Here is a 12,957-nt window from a genome sequence, read left to right as displayed (position 1 = left end):
TTATATATTACAACGTAATAATAATAGAAATAAAGTGCACAATAAATATAATGCACTTGAATTATCCCGAAACCATCCCCCCGGCCCCGGTCCATGGAAAATTGTCTTCCACGAAACTGGTCCCTGGTGCCAAAAAGGTTGGGGACCGCTGCCCTAACCCAATGGGATACTATGGGCCTAATCCCAGGGGTAATGTTGCTAAAAATACTAATGTCATGAACATCTGGTGCCAGTGACTCTTAAAAATCTAGAGGAGGTACACCAGCTCCTTGATAAATGCAAAAGCGCATAGAAGCTTCCTGTGCATCGATCAGTGCTGCAGCATACCAACATTCCAAGACTCTGGTATGCTCTAGAGTTATAGGGGCTTTTCTTAAAGACCTGTGTGTATCACACTAGTGGACAGATCCCAATCTCAGAGAGGTTGATTGGGACGCCCTGGAAAGGAAAGCAGCTACCTATGAAGAAGGCTCACAGTGATATCATCCATACATTTTTTTTCAGTAACAACATGTAAAATTAAGGTAATAGGAGAAAATCAAGAAATAGAAACCTATCAGAAACTATACTTTAACTGAAATTCAAACCTTTCTTAAAGATTTTACGTAACAGGAAGGAGAAAGGGGAGCTAACTGGCTATTTCAGGTTTTTGGAACAAGTTCTGAACTGTTACTCACTGCTGCCAAAATGTGTTAATTGGCAGGTATCTCTAAAGACCCTGAAATCCATAACTTTCCTAAAGATCCATCCAAGCTATATGCTCATTTACTCTGCGATGTCACAGATTCTGAGTCCTCTCAGCTTTCCTCTGAATGGAGGCAGAACCAAGAAATGCACCTCACAAAACACCCCTGCCAGCAAGGGAAAAGCTGATGGGGTTATCGAGGCCTCTAGTGAGGAGGAAGGAGAAAGGATGGCAAAGGGCCCTAGAACCACTGATACACAAGTGTCTTCCTTCTCCTTACATGAATATTTATTGCCTGATGCTGTACTCATCCTTCCATCACAGTGATTATTACTAAGGCCCATAATGATTAGAAAACATTAATATGAGGCCCGTTTCCTGCTGTGAAAAATTGGCATGGTCCAATGGGTCTCTTATTTCTGTAACCATGGTCACCCAAATGACCCTTTTTCATTTCCAATCCCGAAGAGGCCCCATTTGATTCTGAGTCCAAAGAATTATTTTTATAGGATGCTCCTCCTAATTTGGGGGCATTGCTATTACATTTTATCGGGAGTGTCAAAACCATCCAAGAAGCACCAGAAGGCATTGACATGGTTGGTAGACATGGAGGAGATTCCCACTTGGACACCCAGATACTTCAGACTCATGCCCTTGCATCCCTGGTGATCTGGAAGGGTCTCCTTTGAACAAATTTCTCTCAAAGAAAGGGTTCCCCACTCACTCCAATAGACCCCCAATCTAATTTTTCCCCTTATAGGAACCTCTACTGGCTGTTATGAAATATAGAGCTTCTTGGCCATTTAATCTCTGGATAGCCAGTCTCTAAACTCCAGGTCCTAAAACTAGCATTCTCCCAGCTAAAGCCCCCTTTTGCAGTCCATCCTCTTGCCACACAGCTGTCCTCTAACCCCTCCTGCCCCAGCCAGTCCCCACTATTTCCTCTTCCCCCTTCACTAACCTCTGGAACCGGCAACTACCTAAGCTCCTAACCTAGGAAACTGGCAGTTACCCAGGATTTCTCCCACCTCTCAGGGAAAATCATGCCTATACCACTCTAGTGGTTCATTGGGACAATAAAAATGGACCCTATTAGACATCAGAGTCCAAATCACTGTCATTCCAGGCAATCCCTCTAAATTCCTGAAAGGGGAACCTTTCTACCTAAATGACATCGCTGGTAAAACAATCAAAGGTATATAAACCCATTCGATGTAACTTTGGGGACCTTTCACCTCAAATGGCTTTTTCTGATGGTGCCCCTGGCTCTTTATTTTTCCTGTTACAGGGATGGTTGCACTGACGTCATGCCATGCCACATGGAACAAGCCCAAATTCTTGGCCTTCTTGGTGGGACTCACCAAATGCATGCTGGTGACTCTTCCTCACTTGGTCAAGATGATAAACACTCCCCAATATCAACTTAAGCAGGGCACTGAAGGCCTATGCCCCTTCATTGAAGATATGATTGAAATGGGAGTCATCAAGCCCACAATCTCTCTTTTCAATACCCCATTTGGCCAGTATGTAAGCCAGCCACCAATAAATGGTGTGTCACCATTGACTATTGAAACACTGATGCTCAGGTTCCCCTGAATAAGGCTCCAATTCCTAATATTAGGACTGATTGAGGAGATACAATGGGCACAAGGAGTGTCCTCATGGTTACTGACCTAGCTAATATGTTCTATTCTGTTTACATTGCAGAGGAATCTCAGGCCTAATTTGCTTTCACTTTGGAATGGGTTCAGTATACATGTATGGGGCTTCCAATGGGATATTTAAACAGTCTGGCAATTGCACATAACCTTTGCAATCAGGATTTAACACTCTACAATAGGAAATCTGCCACTTTTGGCATTATATCAATGACATTATGCTGAAGGGTCCATCTGAGGAAGCGATATGGGCAGATTTGCACACCCTCAAAGACTACTTACAACAATACAGCCGAGCAACTGCCCATCACAAGATCCAAGACCCACCTTCATCTGTCAACTTTCTGGGCATCTTCTTGTCTTCTAAAGGCCAAGAAATTCCCCCAACAATTACTCATCTTTAAACCACCCACAGACAGGCACAACATATACTAGGTCTTTTCATATTCTGGAGGCAACACATTATTCATCTCTCACTAATATTTCACCCTATATATACGATCACACCAAGTCTGCCACCCTTTGGAAGCTGCCCAGAAGGCAGTTCAACAAGCCTTACCTTTAGTCCCCTCTGGCTCCACATTCCTTGGCCACACATGATTATACTTCTTGGAGTCTCCAAACCAAACATGAGCACTCAACTTCCTAAGGGGTCTTAGACTAACTACTTACCCCCAGAGGCAGCTCTATATACTCCCCTTGAGTGCCAGCTTTTGGAATCCTACTGGGTTCTTTTTGAAGCCCAGGCCCTAATTGGCCCCCACTTAGTACTACTCTGTACATGAGTTGATATAATGCCCTGGGTTAGAGATGTCTCCCAGCAGAAGCTCAGCATGGACACTGATGCCTCCTTGGTAAAATGAAAATGGTACTTCAAGAGAGGGCTAAACCTGATGTCAAAGGCCTTTCCAAATTACAGGAAGATGTGGCTTCCCCCATGTTCAGCCCCTAGCCCAAGAGCCTTGTGGAATTGATAGGGGTGCCCCTGCTTCCTCCTCCTCTAGCTACTTGGGGAACCCCTTGAGACCAACTGTCTGTGATGAAAGGGGAGTTGGTGTCCTTCACCAATGGCAGAACCGCCACTGTACACAATGTACATAAGACAGAGCCTATCACAGATCCACATTTTCACAGATTCCTGCACTGTTGGAAATGGCTTTGTGGTTTGGTCTGGTCAATGCCTAAGGGATAATGTTCTCATATAAGGCAAGCCCATCTGGGAAACCCAGACATGGAAGGAATTAGCAGAGTCCCCAATTCCTATTACCATTACTCACGTTTCCACTTACACTAACCGCTCTACATCAGAAGCCATCTTCAATAATATCACAGACTCCCTCACTAAGCCCTCCACACTCTGCCCGGTACAGATGCTTCAAGGTACTGACCCTTTCTACCAGCTTGCTAAATAGGCCCACATGACTACGGGTTATCAGGGAATTCATGCCTTAATAACTTGGGCTCAAGTGAGGGGACTCCACCTCTCCTCAGCAGCAGCCAGTGTTGATAGATGAGCACATTCTCTGGTCCCAAACCAAACAATGGAGGCTATCTAGATGGGGACATATTTCTGGGAGACCGACCATACTCCCACTGGGAGATTGAGTTGATTGGTCTACTGCCCCCTTTTGCTGGGGCTTCCAGCTATGCTGTCACAATCATAAAATTTACACAGGAGTCCTCTTGGTGATTCCTACCCAAAATTCCGGTTCAAAGCAGGTAATCTCTTTTTTTTATTAAATATATTTTTGTTCCCTTCAGATAGCTAGACATTACTAACTCTGACCAGGGTACTCTCTTTACATCTCAGGAGACTAAACAGTGAGTGGGCTCTCCAACATAATACACCAGTCCCTCCATATCCATTAGATGCCTAAAAACATGGGGTACCAAACCCTAGATATTCTATGTTTCTTCCTATATGTACATACCAACGATAAAGTTTAATTTATTATTTAGGCACAGTAAGAGATTAATAAGAATAACTAATAATAAAATAGAACAATTATAAAAATATACTGTAATAAAAGTTATGTGAATGTGGCATTACCAAGTAAAATATGGGTTATTTAACACAAGCACAGCGATACCACAATAGTCAATTTGATAACTGAGATGGCTACTAAGTGACTAACAAGAAGGGAGCATCTACAGTGTAGATGTGCTGGACAAAGGGATGATTCACGTCCCAGAGAGACAGAGCTGGATGGTGCAAGATTTCATCGCACTACTCAGAACAGTGAGCAATTTAAACGTTATGAATTGTTGATATCTAGAATTTTCCATTTAATATTTTCAAACCTCAGTTGACCATAGATAACTGAAACCTCAGAAAGTTTCAGTTGCAGATAATTGCAGATAAGGGCCAATTACTATATTGTTTGGAATTTTCATCTAGGCTACTGCCCCCAAGTGGTTGGCCTCATTGAGCATCATAATGGCCTTAAAGAGACACTAATTATTTTCAGAGGAGTGGTCCCCTAAATGGATATAACTCTTATCCCAGGTCCTCATCTTGCTCAATTGTTGCCCCCTTGGACCTTCATACCCAATATATCAATTATTACAAACCCCCAAAATTCCACTTTTGGTCATCTCTGGCAATCCTCAAGCTTTTAATTTCCAAGACAATGTCTTTTTTATTTTGTCCCCTGACTCCTATTCCCCCTTCTGTTCTGATTTTTTGATCATCTTGCCATCTGCTTCACACTGGCAACCTGATCAAGAGAAGATAGTCCAATATAATCCCCTCATCACTGATTACCGTGGCATCCACTTCAAGGACAGCTATCTTGAATAAATACATAGCCAGCTACAAGACTAGATAAAGATCCAGGTCACCCTACCCCTGAAGTTTCTTTTTTTTAAAGATCTCTGATTGACTTAGATAACTGACCATTTGACCATCGTTTTTCCCTTCCTACATTTTTATTCCCATTCTTATGTTTAAATTCACCCAAAAAGAATGAATCCATGAAACCCTAGGCACCCCACCCTAGACCCCAATAAAAGCAAAACCCCAGTTCTCCTTCCACTCTCTCATTTGTTTTCTCTTTCTTACCCGACCCCCAACACACACAATCGCACTGTATGTCCTCAGGCACGCCACATACCCTCCAAGACATGTGAGTAATAAACTTTTGGCTTTTTTTCAAAGTTCCCTGATCGTTGTTGCTGAGGTACATCTTGCAATCATAACAAGAACCACAAGGGCCAGTGCAGCCACTACATTGATTCTGAAAGGGGAAATATCTATGGGGACTCTGCCACAAGCAGTACTGCCCTGGTGAGTGCCCCAGGCATTTCTAGACAACAGCATAACTATCTACAGGCTGAGACTCCCACAAAATAGTAGAGCAGCTCCCACCACCAAGATGTCTGCCGTTAACCTTCCTCCTGTAGTGGTTCTTTGACACTCCTCCTTGAGTGAAACTGGTCATTTGATGAGCAGAAAGTGGTCACTGGGGCAGCTGCTAGACTGGAACTCTCCACAAGAGAGCTACAATCTTTGGTCACAGGTGATAAAGGAATCATCTGAATTCCCTCTAGAATAAAAAGTGCAACTGAGGTATTGGATTTTTGAACCACATGTGCCGAATCATAAAATAGCTGTCAGGAGAGCGATAAGGACCAATGATGAGTCCCATTGCTTTGTGCATTAGTTTCTACAAGAAATGGGTCTGAGTTTGTTGCTGGCCACTAAATGCAGAAAATGAATACTGAAAATTATCTGACATACCACCCCACTTCTCACTCCTAGATTTAAAAATTATGGTCCACATTTGAGAAGTGTTTCAGTTAAACCAAAGAGGTACATACAACCTGTAAGCAATTATTTGGGATTTCTGTGCACCAAACTGTTGAGAGATGGAAGGAGGAGATGATCTTCATAAGACCTCACAAAATACAGTCTAGTTGGAAATAAGCAAACACAAGTATCAGTGGTTATTTTGAGAACTGACTAAAGGACAGAAGTTTGAGAAAGAGGTGCTAAATAACTTTCTAGAAAACTTGTTTTAATCCTATGAGGAAAGGCAATCCAAGTATCTATTCTACCCCTAGGATGAAATAATTCTTAATGATTACCTCCATTGGAAAAGGACAAGAGACACAAATTTATGAGAAAATGTTACCTATACATCAGACCAGTGAAGTGTAAATCAAGAATAACCCATCTGGGGAGTATAGCTAGCCCATCAGAGGAGTGACACAGAACCTACACTTTCTCATCCCATCCATGCTCAGAGGCTTGGCAGTCTGCTGAGGAAAAGTTTTGTTCCATCTCAATCTGTGGCCTTTTGTGATTTTTAAAAATTTACTTAAACTCATTTCCTAGTAGAAACTGAGAAAGGAGATTATTCTGTGTAGTTTTGGCCTTGCCAAAGTTCAGGACTGTGTCAAGAAAGCTAGGTGGGGGCGCAGGGGTTACTGTGCTGCTATAGAATTCTAACAGCTATTTCCTGTTGTGTCTGCACCTCTTCTTCTCACATTACTTAAAGCTGGGGGAGGTCTCAAGAAATTACATGACTCAGTGTCCTGTTTGTATCCCAGTTTATTAAAGAGGTACCTGAGAGTCTGATCTGACTTTAATCTCGTTTCCATATCATCTTGGGAAAGTAATTTATATTCCGGACTTCAGTTTCCTCATGTGGGAGGTAATAAAAACAATTCCTACTTCATAGAATTGTGAGGATTAGTGACAATACAGGAAATCACCTAGTCTGGCAAGGATTCATCGAGTCTTTCATTTATTATCTGGTGACAGAACCAGGACTGCCTCCCTGGTCACCTTTATTAACCAGTGCTCACTGTGGCCAGGCTTCACAGAGAGCATTGCCAAGTAACTCTGTCCAAAGGCATTTGACATCTGTATTTGAGAGTTGAAGCCATTTTCCATTCCCCAGAAATGTCTCAAAAAAGCTGTTCCTTTGCTTTCTGAGTCCACTTTTATTGCTCCTTTCTCTCTATACTGTTTTCCAAAAGTGAAGAACTGCTCAGGAAATGAAGTGCTAAGTGCCTGGCATGCTATCCAATGTAGGAGACACAAACAGATATAGGACTCTAATTCTGTGGACCTCACAGTTCAATAGGACAAAATGGCACTTTCCCTTGTACCTTCTTCTTAGCCCTGCTACCAGTTCTGGAATAGCATCCTCCTTTACTGGGGAACTGCCCAACACAAACACAAACTCCAATTATGTGGTTCCAGTGAGTGCCCCTCTGTTCCTACATGACCTCCATCTCTCTCACTACAGCCGACTGGCTCAGAGTCAGCCAGTTATGGTCCTTGGCCCTTGTGCCTTCTGTTATTGGCTTAAGGTCAGACACATAAGAACTAGCCTGATGTTGTTTCCCAGAATTGAGGGAAATAGAAAAACTTATTCCTTGCTCTTCATATGTCCTTGAGGGATTTTTCATTCCATTCTCCTTGAGAGAAAAAGGGACTATAACTGATATATATTATTGATGAATTTAGTGAAAGAAATAGAGCATGATGACTTGGCTATCAACACTTTTCTTCTTTTGGATCTGCATTTCTACCAAGAGGAAAGGCTAAAAGCCCACTAACTCTGTTAGGTATAACCTGTAGTTGTCCAGCACATTCTTTGACTAATTAGTCGAGATAGGCTGACTGCCATAACAAACATTTGAGTCTTACCGACTTAACATATAAATTTTTATTTTTTGTTTTTATCAAGATCCATTGCACATTCGTGATGCAAGTGATGGGAGGATATACTTATGTCATTCAAAGATTCGAGAAGGAAACCCATATTAGAGATCTGAGACAACTTCAGACCTGCACAGCAGAACACAAACAAAAGGGTACATCTACCTAGAAAAGAAATCCACAAGTCTTCCAATGTCAGAAAAAATGCCAAGCTTTTGGCATTTGGGAGGGTCCCTATATTACCTGAAAGCTCCATGCCATGTACCCCCAAAGATACAATACCACTCCCTAATTGACACCCTCCTTCAGAGAAGAAACTTATTAGTGAAATGGACATCATACTGTTGACCAGATCCATGCTAATTACTTAGGGTAATCAAATGTGCTCTTTATTCCTAAATATGAATACACAGTTTTAACTATTACAAGAAAGTGAAAGAGGAGATCATGATGAACAAACATGACTATTTCTAGAAAGAAAAAATTATATACATATATACACATACATACATATGTACACATACATATACACATACAGGAAACAAAGACAACTTTACCAAAAAAATCCAATTTAATATTCTCAGAATTTTAAGGACAATGCATATTTTTAAAGAGAACAAGGTGCCACTAAAAAGGAGTAAATAGAGAACAATGGAAAGTCTTCGAAAAATAGAAATATTGCCAAACTATAAACTTAATAGATGCCAGGTGCTCAGCTAAGAGTGACCGGGCCTCACCAGGCTGGATTGGAAGCTGGAACACGGCGCTCCAGCCCCTCTTCCCCATGCACGTAACGTAACATAACGTAATGTAACGTAAAGAACTCTGCCCCTCCCACGCAGCGCTCAGGAGACCCCATTTCCGGTCTCCTGTCAGGGCTTCCGACAACGCGCCACAGAGCCCGTTCGACGGTGTCGTCCTCGTCCATCTTGAGAGCGCCCTGAGGCCAGGGCCCACCTCACAGCTCCAGCTTCCCCATTGCCTGGGCCTTGGTTCCCGCTGCGCCTGCATCAGCAGCCATGATGACCCCGCCACCGCCGCCGTCATATGTGCGTCAGAATTACCACCCTGAATGTGAGGCCGCCGTCAACAACCAGATCATCCTGGAGCTCTACGCCTCCTACGTGTACGAGTCCATGGCCTCTTATTTCGACAGCAGTCAGGTGGCCTTGAAGCACTTGGTCCAATTCTTCCTGCAGCAGTCGAGCAAGGAGAGGGAGCATGCCCAGAGGCTGATATGGCTGCAGAACCAGCGCGGGGGCCAACTCCGTCTGCGCGACATCAGCAGGCCTGACCGCAACTGCTGGGAGAATGGCGTGAAGGCCATGGAGTGTGCCTTGCACTTGGAGAAGAATGTGAACCAGAGCCTGCTCAATCTGCACCACCTGGCAACCGAGAAGAAGGATGCCCACCTGTGTGACTTCCTGGAGAGTCACCACCTGGATGAGCAGGTGAAGTTCATCAAAGAGTTGGGGGACCATCTCATCAACCTGCGCAAGATGGGAGCCCCGGAATCCGGCCTGGCTGAATACCTCTTTGACAAGCTTACCCTGGGAGACAGCGACAAGAAGAACTGAGCATGGACATAGCCACAGGGTGACTTCCCCGGGTCACCATACTGAACATGCATATTGCAGTACTGCCCTTGCAGAACATTCACTTAAGTTTTTTTCTTCCTGTTTTGTTATTTCTTCCAATAAAGTTATTGGTTCCTAAGTAAATAAAGGTCTCTGGTTGATTGGTGTGTGCAGAACCCTCACCTTTTAAGCTTTAAGCAGGTATCCAGTTATGTCTCCGTGGACCCATGCCCCATTCCCATGCAGCTCAGGATCTCCATGGACGGAGGGAGAAGGAATTGCGTAAGACCCTGGAAAACATAAAATGAGTCTTCCCCTTATAAACAGTGTGGTCTATAGGGGTGGGGTGGGGGGTGGTCTGGGGCCCTGGGGAATGGGTGCATGTGCATAGTAAAAGTATAAAAACATGGCCTGAAAATCACAATTGCAGTTGCCTCTGGAAAAAGAGTGAAGAGAGTGGGATTGGGCAGGGATTAAAATAAAGGAGGTCTTCACTTTATCTGAAATGTTAATGGTTAATTCTAGGTAGTAAATTGGGGGCCTTGGAAGCCAGCTTGGCAGAGTATCTGTTTAACAAGCTCACCCTAGGCTACAGTGGTAATACAGCTAGCTTTCCCATAGACGGGGGTTGTAGGAGGGAGGTGACGACTTCCTGTGGTCACCAATGCTGGGCATACATTGTAATACACCCAGATGTAATTTCTACCTCAATTGTACCATTTCTTGCTATAAAGCAGCATGGTACGAAAAAAAAAATTACCTCAAGTGGGCTAAAAAGTAAATTATGGATGGAGGTCAAATTTGTGATATTGAATATTAAGTAGAATAAATCCTCCTGAATATTAAGTCACTGATTCTGGGTGCTTTGTAGTAGACGGTAGGAGAGAGTTGAAGCTAAAAGACCAGTTAGAAGAAAGTATAGCTGGTCTAGGTGAGAGACAATGGGGGTTGAACTGGAGTGGAGCCTGAAGAAATAAAACAGACAAACAAATTCTAGATTTGAATGAATCAACATGATTTTCTTATGGACCAGAGGTGAAGAATGGGAAATGAGGAAAATAATGTATGTCCTGGTGTTTGGACTTGAATACCCAGGTTGAAGGTGTTACTGTTTATCAATATGGGAACATTTGCAGGGGAACACATAGACACAAGGGGTGGGTGTGGCACCTCTATAAAATATGTGGATGGGTGTAATAGGAATCTCATAAAATCTAAGATTCCTATTAGACATCCAAGTGGAAATGTTATGCTGGTAGCCAGAAGAATGAATCTGGCGCTCAGGTGGGATCTCAGGTCTAGAAATACACATAAGGGAGACATCAGCTATAAAGGGGGTTGAGGTCATGGGACCGGATGAGCTCACCAGAAAGAGAGCATGGAGAGATCATGGCCCAGCCAGCCCCAAGCCCAGAGCAGCTAATGTTAGAGAATGGATTGAGGTGTTGGAACAGCAGGGAGCTGCTGGCCCCACCTAGGCCTTGACCTCATTCCAGAATGTGACCACCTGTATCTGTTGAGTTTATCTCAAAACCAGCCAGTTCCTAGCCTCAGTGTGTCCTCTGGTTTCTCCTTGCATGATGTGCAGAAGAGTTAGCTTATTACTTTGTCTTCATGGCTATTAGTAGAAAGAAATTATTTCCCAATTAAAAAAAAAAAACGATTCCTTAAGAAAATGATAGATGTGTTTGTTTTCATTCTGTTCTCCTTTAAAAATCCAGCCTCTCTCTCAGTCTATTCCCTTTGTCCAGATAAAATCTGTACCTCTGTAAATCCTAAGGTTGTCTCTGCCTGGAAAAAATATTCAAAACATGTTTCTACTGTGCCTGATGTGATTACAAAGATAAAGTTAAAAATTACAGATTTGCATGCCTTATCACCAACACATGGCTAGCTTGAGTATCTCTAAAGTTTGCAGGTTGATTTGAACATTTACTAATATATAGACAATATTAGCTACACAGTAATTACCTTTGACATTTACCATGATTTTACTTTAATACTTTCTTTTAAATGAGGATTATGTCCCTTTAGTTTACTTTCCAGAAAATGCTCTTGCTCCTTTCCTCTTCTTAGGAAACCCTGATCCTTTCACTCTTTTTCTACTTTGAGGACCATTCCTCTCTTTGACTTTACCTCAGATTATATCTATCTATCTATCTATCTATCTATCTATCTATCTATCTATCCATCCACACACACACACACACACACACACACACATACATACATATACACATATATATGTATGTATGTATATATAATATATATATATATATATAAATCAACTGTTCTCTAGATATAAGGAAGCACAGGGCAAGCACTTATTTGTGTTTATAACTATAAATTGACTGAGGATCTTTACTTTCCTGTTTTGGAGAGGCAGTTGGCTCTAGTGGTTTCCCAACCTCACGTGGCCTGGGTTCACATACCAGGTTAGCCACTTACTAAATTGGATGAATTGGACATGTTATTTAACCTCTCCCTGCCTCAGTTTCCTCACATATAAAACAGGGATAATAAAATTGTCACTATCATTTGGCTGCTGAGCAGATTAAATAAGTTAATATTTTAAAAATACTTACAGCAGTACCTCGCATATATAGTACATATGTTATTTGTAAGCCATCGTTTATCATCATCGCCATCAGCAGCAGCAGCAGCTACTCACTTGTCAGTTGCTTTGTGGTGTTTATGCTTTGGGGACAAGAGTTCATATCTACATTTTGCCACTGGAGGTCTCTCTCGCATTTCGATCAATGTCATCACCCTGCATATTGAGAAGGAAAACTCCCTCATGGCTGCCTGGTTGTCAGGGGCTGCCAGGACTCAAATGGGCAGATTGCTGTTTTCACTGCTGCAAACTCAGGCCCCAAGACTAGAGATGAGTTTTCCTGTGACAACTTTCCCCGATAATTCTGCCCCATTCTGTTTCAACCAGCTTTTCTTCGAAATCTCCCCCTAGAAAGCTTTTTGCTTATTCTTCCCAAACTCAAGTGCCTGAGCCTCCTCTTTCCAGCCTGAACTACATTTGACTCCTCAGAGGTGGGAAAGAGTGAAAGGGTGAAGTGCTAATCCTGATCCCACCATCATCTGGATGTTGGCACCTGAAAAGGAGAGAAATGGGTGGATTGGAAGGAGAGAATGGGCAAAAGGGCTACTGATAACATAATAACGAAAATTAATGGATCACCATGCACTTTAGCACAGAGGTTCTCAGGCTTTACTGGCCATTAGAGCCACCTGTGGAGCTTTTAGAACTCTCAATGCCCAGGCCACATCCCAGACCATAAATACATCAGCCTCTGGGGCAGGACCTAGACATCCCAGGCATTGGAAACAGTGCAAGCACTTTGCTACTGTGGC

At 42.8% G+C, this 12,957-nt stretch overlaps 1 protein-coding gene across 1 annotated transcript; it reads left to right on the top strand.

Annotated features, from left to right (window-relative positions):
- Positions 1–8,537: 8,537 nt before the first annotated feature.
- LOC120584339 (ferritin heavy chain-like) lies at positions 8,538–9,599 on the top strand. The gene has a single exon (XM_039840024.1). It carries the CDS (start codon positions 9,034–9,036, stop codon positions 9,589–9,591), a length of 558 nt encoding a protein of 185 aa, XP_039695958.1. The 5' UTR covers positions 8,538–9,033; the 3' UTR covers positions 9,592–9,599.
- Positions 9,600–12,957: the final 3,358 nt, after the last annotated feature.

This window comes from Pteropus medius, unplaced genomic scaffold, assembly GCF_902729225.1.
Source record: "Pteropus medius unplaced genomic scaffold, Ma_sr-lr_union100, whole genome shotgun sequence".
In the NCBI taxonomy this organism is placed as follows: domain Eukaryota; kingdom Metazoa; phylum Chordata; class Mammalia; order Chiroptera; family Pteropodidae; genus Pteropus; species Pteropus medius.
Note: the sequence above shows the minus strand (reverse complement) of the source record. Positions and strands in the feature narration are given on the sequence as shown.

Coding starts and splice junctions, on each gene's coding strand:
- LOC120584339 (XM_039840024.1), top strand. CDS start 9,034: ATGATGACCCCGCCACCGCCGCCGTCATATGTGCGTCAGAATTACCAC.